The sequence below is a fragment of the Psittacula echo genome (genome assembly GCF_963264785.1).
Source record: "Psittacula echo genome assembly, chromosome: 9".
In the NCBI taxonomy this organism is placed as follows: domain Eukaryota; kingdom Metazoa; phylum Chordata; class Aves; order Psittaciformes; family Psittacidae; genus Psittacula; species Psittacula echo.
The window spans coordinates 17,824,529-17,840,632 of NC_137745.1; the positions used below are offsets into that span (position 1 = coordinate 17,824,529).

General features: G+C 48.8%; 2 protein-coding genes across 3 annotated transcripts; one reads left to right on the top strand and one right to left on the bottom strand.

The window, feature by feature from the left end:
* The first annotated feature begins 222 nt into the window (after positions 1-222).
* RPL29 (ribosomal protein L29) lies at positions 223-3,563 on the top strand. 2 transcript variants are annotated; one of them, XM_080625897.1, is made up of 4 exons: positions 223-584; positions 698-742; positions 1,483-1,547; positions 3,351-3,563. In XM_080625897.1, the coding sequence occupies exons 2-4, from the start codon at positions 706-708 to the stop codon at positions 3,462-3,464; spliced, it is 216 nt and encodes a 71-aa protein (XP_080482023.1). In that variant the 5' UTR covers positions 223-584; positions 698-705; the 3' UTR covers positions 3,465-3,563. The 2 variants fall into 2 exon arrangements, with proteins under 2 accessions (XP_080482023.1, XP_080482022.1); XM_080625896.1 differs by having other exon boundaries at positions 227-483.
* Positions 3,564-9,660: 6,097 nt separating this feature from the next.
* TNNC1 (troponin C1, slow skeletal and cardiac type) lies at positions 9,661-15,720 on the bottom strand (the record flags this gene model as incomplete). Its single annotated transcript, XM_080625350.1, has 6 exons — positions 9,661-9,692; positions 10,321-10,457; positions 10,565-10,679; positions 11,580-11,726; positions 12,035-12,065; positions 15,697-15,720. 6 exons carry the CDS (start codon positions 15,718-15,720, stop codon positions 9,661-9,663), a joined length of 486 nt encoding a protein of 161 aa, XP_080481476.1.
* Between the last annotated feature and the right edge of the window lie 384 nt (positions 15,721-16,104).

A 16,104-nucleotide genomic window follows, 5' to 3' on the forward strand; every position in this document is an offset into this window, starting at 1 on the left:
GCCATGGTGGCATGGCGTCTCGGCGCCGCTCGCTTGCGCCGCACGGCGCTGGAATGGCTATGTTGATGGGAAGCCTTGGTGGGAGGATGGACTGTGTTGGTGAGGAACCATATTGTGGGGGGAACTCTGTTAGTGCGGGACCGTGTTGTGGGGGAACCATGTCGCTGAGGGACCGGGGTCCGCCACGTCGCTGGAGCCGCGGAGCCGTGTTGCTGTGGGTCCTTCCCTGCTCGCGTGGCTGGGGCGGGAGTGGAGGCCGCATCCACCGAAGCCGGGGCCGGTGCAGGTGCAGGTGCAGGTGCACCGGGCGGGCACAGACCGGCGGTGCGGGAAGGGGAGCGGAGAGATGGGAGGCTTCCTGCCGGAACCTCCCCGTGGCGGCGTCTGTTGCGCACCGGAGCCCTGCGGAGTTCCGGCCCGTTGGCCTCATTTCCCAGCAGCCCCCGCGGAGCCGCTTTCTCTTCCGGCGCGGTGGCAGTGGCGGTGGGTGTAGTTCTGCTCAATCCGGCTCCATCCACGCCTGGGGCCGCGGCGGGCGGGTCCGCAAGGCGAGCCCAGGCAGACCCCGCCGGGCTGGGGCTATGGTGGGCCTTGGGGCGGGAGGCCGGAGCGGCGGGGAGCCCTGAGGAGGCGATGGGGGTAGCCGGGCCGTGCCGCGCAGCCCTCCCCATTTGAGCCGTGCTTTTCTCTCCCGCAGGTGCAGCCATGGCCAAGTCCAAGAACCACACCACGCACAACCAGTGTAAGGCGCGGCCGGTGCGGGCCCTGCGGCTCCGGGAGGACACGGGGGGGGGGGTGGTGTCGCTGCTGGCCGCGCTCGCTGAGAGGTTTTAACCCACTGCTTCGACGCGCTCAGTCACGGCGGCCCGGTGTTCCTTGCGTTGTGTGTTTGCTTTGCCGTGAGAGGGAGGTGGTGGTTTGTGGAGGTTGAACGGGGCGTTTGATAGAGCTTTGCAAGAGGCGTGACTTGTTTGGGTTCAATATACAAATCTTATAATCGGAGAAAAAAGCTTTATGTGTTTGAACTAAGCACGTTGCTGAATGGTATGCAGCCTGTGATCCAGTGTCATCCAAAGATGACCACAGTGATAAAAGAGTTCATGTTTGGGTTTTATTTCCATCGATGCTGTAAGTTAGGAGAGTTCATTACACAGAGTAGGTTGTGCTTGGGGTTGCACAGTGCACGATGGTGCGTTTTAATGTGAAGTACAAGTGCTTGAGCTGCTTGATGGCTGAGGCCTCTTAGTGTGCCAGTGGTGATGCTGCCAGTATATTATTAGTTGATGAGGAGGCTGAAATTTTTGGATTAGAAGCCCATAGAAATGCAGAGGGGTGGGATCAGAGGTGTGTTATTAATTTGCATTTAGTTTGGATGGAAAGGGTTAGAAAATGTTCTATTCACCATCATTTTGGTAGGGTCATCTGGACTTCAAAGGAAGGTAATGCAACAGTGTTAACTTGTTTTCTTGTCTTTGTTCATAGCCCGTAAGTGGCACAGAAATGGCATCAAGAAACCCAGATCCCATAGATACGAATCTCTCAAAGGGGTGAGCATTTCTGTTGATGTTTCCATGCTGTTACTTTACTGAGGCTTAACCATGGAAAAAAGTCCAATGTTTGTATTATTTTGACTGATGTATTTTTTGCAGGCAGGGGTTTGTGTTTTAGATGGCCAGAACCACTGTGGGTTTCTGGTTTGTCTTTTGCTTACCTTACATGCAGCTGTGATATTTGTGACTCATGTGAAATCCACTCTTGTGTGTCTGTTGAACTGCTTCTTACCTATTGGCCAGTTTTGTTTCTGTCCTGCTCAGGTGGGTGTCACTAACTGCTCCTTCATGTGAAACAAACCTGTGTCAGTTGGATAGCTCTTCTCCCTCTTTAGTCCTGCTCCCTCTCCTGTTTCATGTACACTTCACTATTATTTTACTATCCAGTATTTACTGTTGTACTCATCTAGAGAATTTCAGTCTGAAGATTAGAGGAATTGGCATTTCCGGACAATACGTTTGAGAGTGGCAGTATTACGCTTTTCTGAGATTAGACAACTGATATAACGGGATCTTCTTCCACACTTGGAAGGGAAGGCAGGACATTTAGGATTTGGGGAGGGTTGTCATTCTGTTTGCTTTTTAGGGCCCCTCCTGTACGAAGACAGGGTGAGAAAGTTGTGGCTGTTCAGCCTGGAGAAGAGAAGGCTGCGTGGAGACCTCATAGCAGCCTTCCAGTATCTGAAGGGGGCCTGTAAGGATGCTGGGAAGGAACTCTTCATTAAGGACTGTAGTGATAGGGCAAGGGGTAACGGGTTAAAACTTAAACAGGGGAAGTTTAGATTGGATACAAGGGGGAAGTTCTTCACTGTGAGGGTGCTGAGGCACTGGAATGGGTTGCCCAGGGAAGTTGTGAATGCTCCATCCCTGGCGGTGTTCAAGGCCAGGTTGGACAGAGCCTTGGGTGACATGGTTTAGTGTGAGGTGTCTCTGCCCATGGCAGGGGGGATGGAACTGGATAATCTTAAGGTCCTTTCCAACCCTTACTACTCTACGATTATTGGCTTTTTGGATGTGACATAAAAGCTGTTTTTCTGCATAGCTCGGGGAGGGTTCAGCTCCCTCCTGCAGACGCTGCAGCAGTCTCTGAGTCTGTCTCCTTGCACTGAGCATGAGTTAAGAAGACAGAATCCCGATACATGGGTGTGCTGGTTAAAAAACTGTTTACAGTAAAACAGAATCATAGAATGGTTTGGGTTGGAAAGGACCTTAATACCATCTAGTTCTAGCCCCCTGCCATGGCAGGGGCACCTCTCACTAGAAAAATAGCAAGTGTTTATCAACGCAAGAGCAGTTGATAGTTCTGAGAATCGGTCCTAGCTGCTCTAGGCGTTGGCTAGCGATTAGCTGACAAGAAAACTGGGGAGCTGCTATTCTGTGCTGTTGTGTTTTGTTTTTTTTTTTTTTACTTTAATGTGAAAAGGAAAGGCCTGAGAAAGTGGCATTGGTCTTCACCCAGGAATTCCATGTGTATGTGCCCATCTGCAAGGCTGGTTTGTGGTACTTCTGATCCAGAACACACTGTGTCAGAGGAATGAAATTTGTCTTGTTTACAGCTTTACTCAACTTGTACTTTATGTGTGCTTATTGCTGAGGTTTTGTGTGAGTTTGTTTATGGAAATGAAGGGAAATAGCCAGTTAAAGCATGGTTACAGATGGCTAAAAGAATTTTGTTGATGTAATAAATCAGAAAAACTGAATTAATCACAGCCAGCAGTTGGGAATAATTGGAACAATCTGGAGATTAAAGTGTTTTTACATGTCTCCCTTTTACAGCATGGCTTATTTTTTTCCTCATAGGTTGATCCCAAGTTCTTGAGGAACATGAGATTTGCAAAGAAACACAACAAAAAGGGGCTGAAGAAGATGCAGGCCAACAATGCCAAGCAGGCTGCTCAACAGAAAAAGGACTGACGTGGTTTAAGACAAAGAAGCAGTTTTCCTATTGGCATGCGTGTTACAGCATTTTTATAAGAAATAAAATTGGATGTAACAAAGTCTTCCCCTCCCAAACTTGAGGAGAACCCTCCAGAAACTTTCTTTGAGTTGTATTTTAGATGCCAGTTGTGCATCAAGCCTGTGTGTAGTGACCAGTGTGTGGTTTTGCTCCCTGTCAGATCAAGCCGCCTGGAGCTGTAGAGAGGTTTTATGTTGTCAGCCTCCGACGTGAAAAGTAAACCACCTGCTTCTTCCTCAGAGGTCTTATACTGTGGTTGTTGGTGCAGGTCATGAGCATTTGGTGTTTCAGTCTGTTTTCAAGTTGTGAAATGGTTATTAAGTGAAGCTGTAAAACTTAAACAAAAACAACTTCTTTATTTCTGTACAAATTGAAGCTGGTGTTGCCTGGACTTTCGGGTGATAGTACAGGTAATGTTATTTTTGATACTGGTGTGCATGTTCAGCTTGCATACTGTGGTTTTTATGATAATCCCTAGTGGTGCTACAGCAAGGTGAGATCTCCAAGGGCTGTTGTGTGTCTGCTGATACGCTGTCTAGGTAAGGTAGTTACAGTTGTAGATACCTTGAAAAACAGGAGGGTAGTGAGTGCTAGCTGTGGTGTTAAAGATCATAGCAATTAGTGTTAGAATTTGTGTGTGTAGTATTCTGAAATAACTTGGAAGTGTTGAAGTGTTAATGGAGCTACTATAGGAATGCGTAAGGGTTTTGGACTATATGAATATTTTTCATAGAGATTATATTTTAGTGGACTTCTTTCATTCCAGTAACAAAAAAAGTATGTATCTGAAATGTGCTGATGAGAACAAGGAAGTGACATTCAAAAGCCTGAGAGGTACAGGGTTTTGTTACTGCTGTCCTCCTGCGGGTCAGGAGAAGGCTTCACTCTCCACATCCCCCCAGTGAGTAAAGCTGGTTCAAAAGGTGCTTCTTTATTCATGAAATGAGCCACCTGTTAAAATGCAGCACTGTTCCTGAAACTGTAATTCCAAAGCTTGTCCACCCGGTGGTGTCAATCCACAAATCACAAGGGCTGGATGTTTGTGGCTACCTTCTGACTTTGCAGTAGAGCAGCAAAACACCTGCTGGCTAAAAAAAGACTAATCAGTTGAGATGTCCAGTTAGTGTATTTATTTCTTAATAGTTAAGCCAATTGCCAAAATGCAATGGTATTTTGGAAAAAGGTAAATATTTTTAGTTGGCTTTGATTAATGAAAAATACCATCTAGCCCTGAACCAAGCAGTTTGCAACCCTCAGCTGCCTGATTCGTGCTGTTTGCATTTCCTGGACTGTTGGTGGATGTTGATGTTTGTCAATTGGAAGAATTTAATCGCTGTGTGAGAGCAGCATGCTAGCTGGGAGGGGTGCTGTGCTGGAGAAAGCTACGGTTGCAGGGTTCATACCACCAGGTACAGTCTGCTAAATAGTCCAGACACAAAGGTGGTGTGGTGCCTGCTGCACTCAGGTACACCAGATGGTCAACTGGCAAGAGGGTGCTCATGGTGTTAATCCTCCTTGGAGAGTGTGTTTTGACAAGTGGTGGATCGCATGTGAGACATGCACAGCACTTAAATCCTGCTGGCCTCAGTGGTACTTGAGTGTGGGTACTGGAGGTCTCGAGCTGTGTGGTTGCTGCCTACCTTGCTTGGGTGAGTTTGTTTACAAAGGTGATGTGTAGCTGTGGTTCAGGTTAGCATGCATGTCTGGTAGCCTCAGCTGCTGGCTCAGAGCTGCCCAGCAGCCCTCACTGAGGCTAACAGATCTAGCATAGGGAGATACCCTTTGGGTTGCTGCTGGTGTTGGAGCAGACCGTGTGACTGGTCTAGCTGTGTCAGTGAAAGTCAGTCTGCTGCAGATGTGTGTTGTGACAAGGAAAGTGAAAGAAAAAGCCTCTGAACAGAGGACTTGGTGTTAGGCTGCACCTTCCCCTGTGTGTCTGCACATCTCCAACCTGGTTTAAATTCTGCATTTTAAGTCTAGCATTAAGACTTTTTTTTCATCTAAAATGTAAAATTTCACCTCAGAACTGCCTTGGTGTCTTCCCCAGGATGCTTGTGTTGTGACAGTAGCTCACCTTCAGGATGTAGTTTGAGGGAAGAGAAATGCAAGTGTCAGGCTGAGAAAGGGATGTTGGCACATTAACAAGAAGCAGAGAGAAAGATTTGGGCTTCCTGTGGCTCCAGGCAGCTCTCTGGGCCTGCCTTCAGAAGCAGCCTTTTCATCTCTGCCCTTCATGCTGCCCTTCAGTGGGACAGCTTCCCAAATATGGGCTTGCTGACTTTCTGACCAAAATAGCGGCTGCGTGACAAAATGCAGCAGAGAGGAACGTAACCTTAATCCAGGCATCATTGTGTAGCAAGAGACAGGAATTCTGTGAGCTTCCACAGTAGCTTGGTGTCAGGTTTGTTGTTGTCTGCTCCCTGTGCACACAGGGGTCCCAGGCATCAGTTGATCACCTATTGCATTTTCTAACCCTGTGACAGATCAGTCCATGACTTACTTTCTTGTAGAAGTTGCCCCAGCTCAGATGGGAAGCTGCAAAGGGAATCTCTGCTGACATGGCCTCCTGGTGCATCTTCATCCTCTTTCACTTGCCTTGTGAAATCATTTAAGTTTTCTTGGTCAAGTGAGGCTGAAGATCCTTTTTGGGAGGATTACATATAGAGCCCAGGAGATGGTCTGTTTGAAACTGTTCCCATTATGCTGGGCTCTGCCATCTTTGACATTTAAAAACTTCAAAATTCTCATTATTGAGGCTTTGATATCCTGTAGGAAGCCAATGAGCGTCTCTGCTCAGCTACTGCAGTACATGAAGTTCTGTGTTCTGTGCTTGCTGCTGCTGTGTGTCGTACTCGTTTCAGATGATTCTCCCATTTGTAATTAAGAGGACTCTCTCAGGTTCCAGTTTGGCTCCTTTTTTCCCCTTTGGAAAAAAAAGGAGTAAAGGTTGTGTAACCAAATACCAGATCAGCTCGTTTGGCAAAGGTGAGCCATTGCGCTGAAAGCGGAGAGCACAGGCTGGAGAGGAGAAATCAGAGCACTGTGGTGCTGTGGTGGGGCAGAGTATTCACTGGGGACAGTGAAAATGAAAAGCTGGGCTGGATACATGGTGCTCTATCTCCCTTTACCACCTTCAGTAGTTTGTTCAAGCAAGAAGCAGCAAACAGAACACGAGTTCTGCTTTGCCCAGATTTCAAGGATGTTGCAGGAGTTTCTACACAACAGGGCTTTTGGTGCTGTGAAATGTTTCTCCAATGTACCTTGGCTCATGTTGTACTGCTGCTGCCCTGCTGGCACATACATAGCTGTAAGTGAGATGCAGAGGTTTTATTAAGGAGGTGTGTACAAAATGTCCCTTCCTGCAGTCACTTAATTCACACAGCAGAGTTTTAGAAGGCTGAAAAGAGGCCTCAAATGTACTGAGAAAGCTGCAAACCAGGGCAGGAGTGAAATCTACTGGCAGCAAATGCAGGTAGATCAAATGGCCTGAAAACTCTGTGTCTGGTAGCACGTACTGCTGTCACTTGCCAGCACAGCTCCTGTCTCGGCTGGGGGGTTCAGAGCGCATGGGTCTAGGGACTGCTTTTGAGTGTAGTAAATGGCGTATTTTTTTGCCTGACTTTAAAAGAAATATTGTTTCACTGACATGCATTTTCCCCAGTGGTGCACATGGACACGTATCATCTTCCTCAAAGGCTTCAGGCACCACAAGTTCACTACACATGCAAGGAAAACTGCAGAATTGGTTGAAGTTGCGTAGATACATGGATTCCCCTGGGTGGGTTTCATTTACCATTTGCACATCTCCGGGCCCATGCTCTCTGTGGAGGTTTTAACTACTTCAACTTCTCTGTGGACTTCAGCTGATCCTGTTCTGACTACTGGTTTTTCAGCTGCCTCGCCAACTCGCTGGCCTGTCATGTTGTGTTACATTCCTAACACAGTTGTTCCCATGTTTTAGCCAACAGTGAAATCCACCCGTAGCACACCGCCCTGCGGCATTTGCTGTCGTACTTGTGGAGGACCGGTAGTGTGTTAAGGTAAATTGGTCTTGCAGCAGTTTGTCTGACTTAAAACAGAGCATGCTGATCTGCTGGCACCTCTGGTCTAAGGACTGGAAAAACCCAAATACTACCAAGTTTGTCTGCTCTCACACAGCCGTGTTTCAGGTGCTGCAAGACCTATGTCATCTCTTCCCAACCACCACCTTCCTTCTTACTTTCAGAAAGGAGTGGGTAGCCAGCGAGATTGTGGCTTGCTGTTCCCTGTACCATTGAACCAAGGAGGGAGACATGTGGCAGGTGGCTCTTTGCAGCCATCCTTTTCCCTAGTTAGGGGCCAAGCTGCCCCCAAGCCACCAGGTTGACTGAAGGGAGGGGGTTAACCTTGTCTCCTCGTGTTCACTCTTCAGTGAGCTAAAGCCTATCAGTAAGCAGTGGATAATGTCTTGGAGATGTTCTTGTCGCATGTTTGGATCTGGTCAGAGGTGGGTAATGGGGCTTTTGGTGATGCCTGCCAAGATGTGAGGTTGCCCGTGGATTGGGTGGCCATGGCTGCGGGTGGACCTGGTGTCACCGGCTTGTGGCTGCAACTCCATGGAGGTTTCCAGGCCTGGGGTAAAACACTTCAGTGTGTCCTTGGAAGCAGGGCTTGGTCAGAAATAGCTGCTGCTGCCACAGTGGGGAGGTGGAAAATGATTGGGTTTGATCTCTAGGCTATGGATTCACTGGAAACAGGAGACAGAAACCGTCGGGAGCACTTCCTGTCACAGGGTGGTTTGAGCAAACACATCCCTGTGTCTGTTAGCTTCTGGTACACCTGCCGTTCTGCTGAATCGGCTTGGCACCCTCGGGGAGATCCCTTTGAGCAGGTCTTCCCGGTGTTTGCATTCGGGGTGTTCTCAAAATACCCTGGGGTTTAAAGAAAACGCTTCAGCTAACAGGTTGCTCTGCTCCGGTTCTCTCAAGTGCAGCTGCTCGGGGCGTTCCTGCCTCAGACAGGGAGGAAAACAAAAGCCGCTTTTGGGAGGAAAGGCAGAAGGGCAGTGCAGCAGGCACGGGGACGCTGGTGTGGCAGCATCGCCGGGGCTTGCACCAACGCAGTCTAGCACCTTGCCCTGCCAATGTTTATCTTGCTTGGGTAAACGATTGATTTTAGCAACATGACTGCAATGTGTGAGCTGTGCTGGGGCTGTAGTTCGATGGGAGGAGGCAGCTATGTGCAGGGAGAGCTGCTAATGCTGCAGGAATGCCGCACTTCCTTGGGATGAGAAAAGATGGCGCCCCTGGGGCACTTGGGGATAGCGCGGCTTGTCCTCTCCTGAGCACTGCTGTCGCTCTGTGCCTGAGGACTGAGACACAAAGCAGAGTCGTGCCACGCTCAGGGCACTTTTTGTCCAAATGAACTTGATTTCTGAGGGAAAAATTGGGTGTTCCGGCTATTGCAGTGAGGCTCCCATCCGGGGCTGCTGGAGGACCGTGAAGTGCCATGGGGCTGCTGCCGTTTGGTGCTTGCCAGGCTGGGTGGGATGGGAGGGATGCACCCAGTCTGGCGTAGGAATGGCTTTTATTCATGTTCCCAAAGAAAACTGGGTGTCTTTCTGCATGCGCCGGAGGGTGGCAATCAAGCTGGCGGGAGGAGGAAGGGGTGTCCCCTCAGGAACGCGCGGAGGATTTCAATGATAGCATAAGTGGTTGTTAATTCACATTTCATCACTAAAATACCACCGATGCTCCAGTTAAACCAGCAGGAACCGGTTCTGGATCCTGAGCCTGCTCATCGTGGTAGGGGTGAGGTGATGCAACGCGACAGCTCCTCATGAAGCACCCATGGCCCTGTTGTTCCAGCTTTGCCAGTGGGCTGGCAGCCTCCTTGGAGGCTTAAAGCTCCAGCCGTGATGTCCCCTTGCTATGCACGGCTCACAGGGGCTCAGTGAGGCCCCATGAGTTGTGAGTGTGCAGCCGGGGTGAAGCTCTCGATAAGCCTCCAAGGAACAACCATCTGAGGCACTCGCTATTAACACGTTTTATTTTCCCCGCTGCCACCCTTCTCAGCACTCAGTCTTCATGCCGGTAGCCAGGGGACTTAGCCAAGGAGGTGAGATGCAGAGCTTGAGGGATTCAGGAGATTCAGGCTGTCCTTCTGGCCTCAGATTTATTCAACTCCCTTCATAAACTCCAGGAACTCTGCCAAGGGAAGACATTGGAGACAAGGGGTGTGAGGTGGGACTGAAGTGCCCTCACAGCTGCCAAGTGCTCTCTTGGCAGGTTTCCCCATCCCCGTGTCCTCTTCCATCCCTCCCCGATGTGTGAGAGGCTGCGGGGGGATGGCTACTGCTCCTCTGACTGTGGCGAGGGCTCCTCGTGACTCCGTCTGGAAATGTCACTGGAGCCCAGCATCACCCTAGGCAGCCATGAAAATGCCAGAGGTGAGTGCACAGGGTGAGATGTGGCCACCACCAGCTCAGCTCAGAAATGGTCTGGGGGTCTTTGCAGCAGCACTGTGTTCAAAGATATGGCCCTTCAGAGTGCTTGTGTTTAGGAGGCAGGCAGGGATGGGCAGGTCTCTGGTGGAAAGCAGCATTGTGTCAGTGCAGGCTGGTTTTGGCAGCATGGGAACAGTTAAGGGAACCCCAGAACCTTGCTACCGTTTTGCTAGCCTAAAAAAAAAGACCATCCCTGCACAAATGCTGGCTGTGGTGGGGTGTGGTGCCTCATGGCTCATGCCTGGCCAAGAAGATGACCAAGACCATGAGAGGTGCCTGGGGAACACTCAAGGGCTTGTGACCAAACTGCATGCAAGAAAGCATCATACCATCGTAGTCAATCCTGCCGTCATTGTTTTTATCCCCATCTCTCATCAGTTCTTCTATGTCATCTTCAGTGATGGTCTCTCCCGTTGCCTGCAGCATGATCTTCAGCTCCTCGAGATCAATGTAGCCATCGGCATTTCTGTGTGAGGACAGAAGAGCTCAGGAGCAGAGCAGCATGCTGGGGAGGGGGCGCAGGACAGTTGCACTGTTCCCACACCCTTGCCATGCTGCACTCATGGCTCTTACTTATCAAACATCCTGAAGAGGTCTGAGAGTTCCTCTTCAGTTTTTCCTTTGCTGTCATCTTTCATACACCGGACCATCATAACAAGGAACTCATCAAAGTCTACAGTGCCGCTGCCTGTAGGCGAAATAAACACCATCAGCTCATGCTACAGTGGGTGGACAGGCGAGGCCAGACAAATGATTGTGCTTCCCTTTAGTAACCAAGGACCAAAACTCTGGAGAGCAGCCCTGCAGCAAGAAGCAGTTTCAGGATGCTGGAGTGAGTGAGTCCCTGCACTGACTTCATCACTGGATTTTTACCTTTTGCAATCATTTTGCCAAGGCAAAACGAACCAAAAGTCCTACTGAAGGCACCGATGGATGGAAATTCCTGCTATGGAGGTACCTGTCCATCTCATCCAGGTATTAATAATAACAGCTCCAGAAGGCAGGTATTCATGCAGTGTGGTACTGTTGTTTTCATTCAAGAAATGAAAACAGCTGTGTCATTGATTTTTAACTGTGCTTTTATTTTCCAGTTTTTAGTATGGTATTTCTGCCCCGCTTGCACACAATGGATTTTGTTAGGTGTGATCACTAGTAGACTGATTTAATCACTATTGACAAGGGTTTGTGTGTGCAATCAAGCAGTGAAAGACTTTCTTGAGGACAGAATCCTGTGGCATTTCTGAAATGGCAGTTGCTACATTTGTTTTTAAATGGATCTGTACAATTTCAGAATACCTCCCGAATCAGTTCAAGCAGTCTGATCGTTATAGGAATAATGATTTTTATAGTTCCTCTTTGCCTGCAAATTTCCTAAAGGAGCCGTGCTGACGTTTGGTGGGTGTTTAGTGTCCTTAAGAATCACAGCACATGATGTTGCTCCCCAGAGGCTGCAGCTGTCCCGAGCATAGATCCTGTCAGTGCTGCTCAGATGCTGAGCACTCCCGACCCACACTATGCCCTCCATGCCTGCAGACATGGGGATGATGCTAGGGAAAGCACCCCAAAAGAAGAAAGCCAAGTCTCTCACCATCCTCATCCACCTCATCTATCATCTCCTGCAGCTCTTCAGGGGTCGGGTTCTGCCCCAGCATCCGCATCACCTTCCCCAGCTCCTTGGTGCTGATGCAACCATCCTCTGCACCCAGCACGAAGATGTCAAAGGCAGCCTTGAACTCTGGGGAGAGAAGTAAGAGGAGATGTTGGGGGTCTTGCTCCACATCCTAACCCTGCAGATGGGTGGCAGGGCAGAGAGCTCACCCCAGGCACAGCCTCCCCTGCCTATGCACCCCAGCTCTGCCTGGGCATCGCATGGTGCAGACACACAGGCACGTGCACGGAAACAGCCTTGCTTGAAATGCTGGTAGATCACAACTCCTTTGGCCAGTCTGACCAAAGCATTGGGGTATAATTGCTGAGGCAGGCTGGGCTGCTGGCCAGGGAGCTCATCTTTGGGCTGTGGTGTCAGGTTGAAGATACACCTACCATTTTTTTGCTCTTCTGTCAACTGCTCAACCTGTAAGGAAAAGAGACCAAGTCATTTTTCTTCATCAGCATCACTAGTTGTTAAAAGGACATGTTATTTGTTCATCAGCCTTGTCAGCGAAGCCTCATAGCAGTCACCCTCATGGACTATGGGTTGTAGGACACCACAACTTTCTGTAGTCTAAGAGATTCTTACCCTTAAACAAAATTACTTCCAACTCCTTTGAAGTACGATTTCTCTAGAGCAGCAGCAGCTGATGCACAGCAGAAGTAGCCTTTGCACAAGCAGGGGAGACCCTCTGGGAAAAGTATTTGCCTCTGTCAACCTTTTGAGGATAATTTCTTGTGGCCGTCAGGCTTCACAGTGGGATGGCTGCACTGCTGATGGTTCCTTGTGTATGGGCTGAGGCCAGGTCAGATGTGGGATGTGCGAGGGAGGTCCCCAGGGAGGAAGAGGTGGACAAGACCATCCCTGGTGGTTGTTTTTTAGGCCAAGGTTCAGGAAACTCCCTGCGCTATCCAGAGCGTTAAGAGCTGGTCTACTTCTGTCCAAGTCGGTGTTTATTACAAAGGTTTCTGCCTCTGAAGGGAGCTTCTGTTCTCTTTAGCATGTTTTGGGTATCTCCCTGAAGAAATGGACCATTAGCTGAAGCAGGCTGGCAGATTGTTCCCAAACCCTGCCCTACATCATTCTGTGCAGGCAGTCAATGGGAGCTTATTAGTTAGCATTAATTAATTACAATAACCAACAAGAGAGCAAAGAAGAATCCATCAGCTCTGTGTCATATCTCTTTAAGTGCATGTCTGTCTTTGGCTGATGTCTCCTTCCTATCATCCCTGAGCAAGCAGTCCCCATCACCCATCCCTCAACCCCACAACCCGAACTTGTGGCACCATGTCTTTACGGGAAGGCTGATGCTTCTGCCCCAAAGAGCAATAGTTTTACAAAAGCCATCTGGAAGTCCTTCCCACTTGCAGCAAGAGGCAGGAAAAGTGCTTTTCCTTAGTGGGATAGCTCCTATGGGAAGTAGGCAGAGAGTTTTAGCCACTCCCCACACTCAGGAAGGTGAAGACTTTCAAGTCAGAAGGCACTAAGGATGGTGTTAGCATTGACATTGCAGGAGGGAGCCCAAGCCCACTGTGGCCCTGGTGCTGCTCAGGGCAGGTAAGTTGCTGCCGCCTCTTCACAGCTATCGTCTGGGCAGAGCCAGGGCAGTCGCAGTGCACCCTCGGCCGATGTCCACGGCTGCAGTCCTGCTGCTCGGGTAGCATGACTCACTGGGTGCATTCGCTATTTATAAGCCTGGGTGAGAGAGGTGCTGGAGATAAAGATGAGCTCCCTGATTGTTCCCAGGCTTTGGTATTTATCCTTGCAGCCCTTTATCTGGACACTTGTCCCTAGCACTGTTCTTAGTGCCGCTTAACAGAGCCTAAAAATGTTCCCAAAATAGCTTTGTGTTTGCACACCCTTATCTAGGCATGAGTGGGCAAGATGAAAATCCATTGGGTTCTCTGGCTGCACGTAGGGAATTCGGCATAAATACAATATTAACATATGCCATTAGCATGCAGCAAATGAAGAAATACATTTGAAGCTTCCTTGACTGCTCAAGTGATAGATGTGTAGCTTTGCTGTATGTAAATTAAATACATTGTAACCATAGCATGACGCTTTCATTAGAGAGATGCCTCTTGAGCTGTTCATAGTACCCTCTGGACACAGGTACCCTTTGCACCTTTATTCCCCTTTTTTGTCCACACTGCAGGGACAGGTTTCTCTGGCTGTGGTATGGGAAGGCAAAGCACTAAGCTCACAGCACTGCAGCAGCCATGGTAACACCAAATCTGCTGTATTTTGCTTTTATCAGCTCTCTTCTTCATCCCATGTTCCAATTGGAAGTCAGATGCAAATTTAACTTCTTGATTTTTTTTTTTTTTTTCCCCAAGGTAGATGTTTTTTTACAGTTAAAATCTTGGGGAATATATTCATTAAAAATCTGCTTGTCTCAGCTGTGCCTGGCTTGATCTTGTTTTGCCTCTGTAAAGGTGCTGGCAGTTACTGCCCAGGATTCAAGCCTCACATTTGTCAGTGTGCCCCCACCTTCAAATCAGCAGCAAAATCCTCATGGAAGTTCATTGGGTATTTTGTGTGGCCCATTTCCCTGGCCAAGGGCTCTGTGTTTGGAGTAAGTTTTTGGTATCTGGGGTAGGAAATTTGGATGGTTGTCTATTGCTGCAGTTACTTCTCAGCTAAATTCCTCTGTTGTCCAGCTCCACTAAAGCCCACAGGCTTCGGGTAGGGATGACCTTCACATGTGGGGCAAACTTATGGAGAGAGGCTGGAGCTTGCATGTAGGGAACTCTTGGTGGGACTCTCCACCTATGCTGCGAGGCTCTGTGGGCATCACCAGCTTGCAGAGCACTTCAGCCTTTCTCCCTAATTACAGGCATGAGGTCCCTAAGCAATGAGAGGACCTGTGCCTTGATCCTCAGAGAATATATTTAATTACAAAGCTTAATTACAGAGATCTGGATTTTCTTTGAATTTGCAGGTCACATTTTTCTCCCTTTTGGAGGTGTTAGTATGGAGACTGTTTTACTGTTCAGCCTTTCCTGAGCCTTTTCACACTATCAGGATCACTAGAGGGGTTCTATTGCACAAGGTTCAGTGCTGATCAAAAGATGGAAGAGGTGTGAGGATTGTGGTTTTTTTCTTCAGTAATGTGTCAAGCACTATCTTCCCTCTAAAAACCACTGAATTCAAGGAGGACTTGTATGATATATCTTTTGTGCCTCAGATAAAATCAAACCTTACCAACTATATATTAAAAGAAGAAAAAGCTGCCAAAAAGCTCCTTTTTTAACTGCAGTTATGGAAGGGGCACAGTAGCAATCCACACAATCCAGAATCTATTTTCATCCTTATTCCACTCCTGTATCACTGTCTGTCTACATTATGAAACAATGCAGTGTTCTTATTACAGACCAAATAGTTTGGGTTTACACAGTGAGTGCAGCATGCAGCTGTGTAAGTTAAAATAGCCATCAGGATGCTCTGCGTTCCCTGAGAGCATAGCTCACATTCTGGATTTCTGCAGGGCAGATATCAGGAGCAGCAAATAAGAGGAGGATATTTGGAAGTAACTTTAAAAAGCCAAAGGGGTCTTTAAATCTCCCAGAAAAATACTCAGCTCAGGAAGGGGGAAACGTAGCAATGGCAGAATTATAAAGCACCAGAAAGAAGAGGGTGAGGTTTGAGCCATATAAATACTTTAATTTCATGGGAAGCACTCCTTTGCTTTGTCCAGGCTAAAACCAGCAGCCACCTTTCACACCATCAAGATTTTGTTGAGATTTATAACTTCACCTACAGGCCATCTCCCTTCCCCCAGTGAGGAGCCAGGGGAATAATTGTCAATAATGTTGCAGCACAGTTGAGAGTTTCACACTTACAAGAGGAGCGTGAAACCTTCAGAGCCATCAGTGGGAAAAGTCTGAGCCCTGGATAATGATGTTGATTAAAAGTTGCCACCCGTAAAGTATTTCTCATTTGTTTCTCCATTGAATGGACTCCATCACAGTTTGAGGGAATCTACTACAGAATTCCTGAAAACCCTTTAAAACTTCCCCCCCAGAATCACATCCCAGAGGGAGGTACTTACCGCTGCCTTATAAATGTCATCCATGGCTGGAGAGGGTGGGCAAGAGGCTGAGGAATGTCACAGTCGCACAGTGCCGGCTCTGCCCTTGCAAGCCTGGCTGATATAGGGGTCTGCCCGCCCCGGGGGATGTGGCCAGCCCATCGGCAGCCCCACACACCAATCCACATCTCATCCTCGTCCCCACAGGAATGCTTCGCCTGCGTGCCTTGGGATGGGGACACTGCCGAGCCCGAGGCTGGCATGTCCGGGGCCAGCCCCAGTCCCACTGCGGGGCAGCTGGAGGCTTCCTCGTGACTGATGTGGGAACAAGCGAGCGGTTTCAGCAGGGGTTCGGCAGGACCCTGGCTGATACATTATGGTATTTGGCTGTCCTGACTGGAAGCATGCCACCACATCACCTCCACCTCC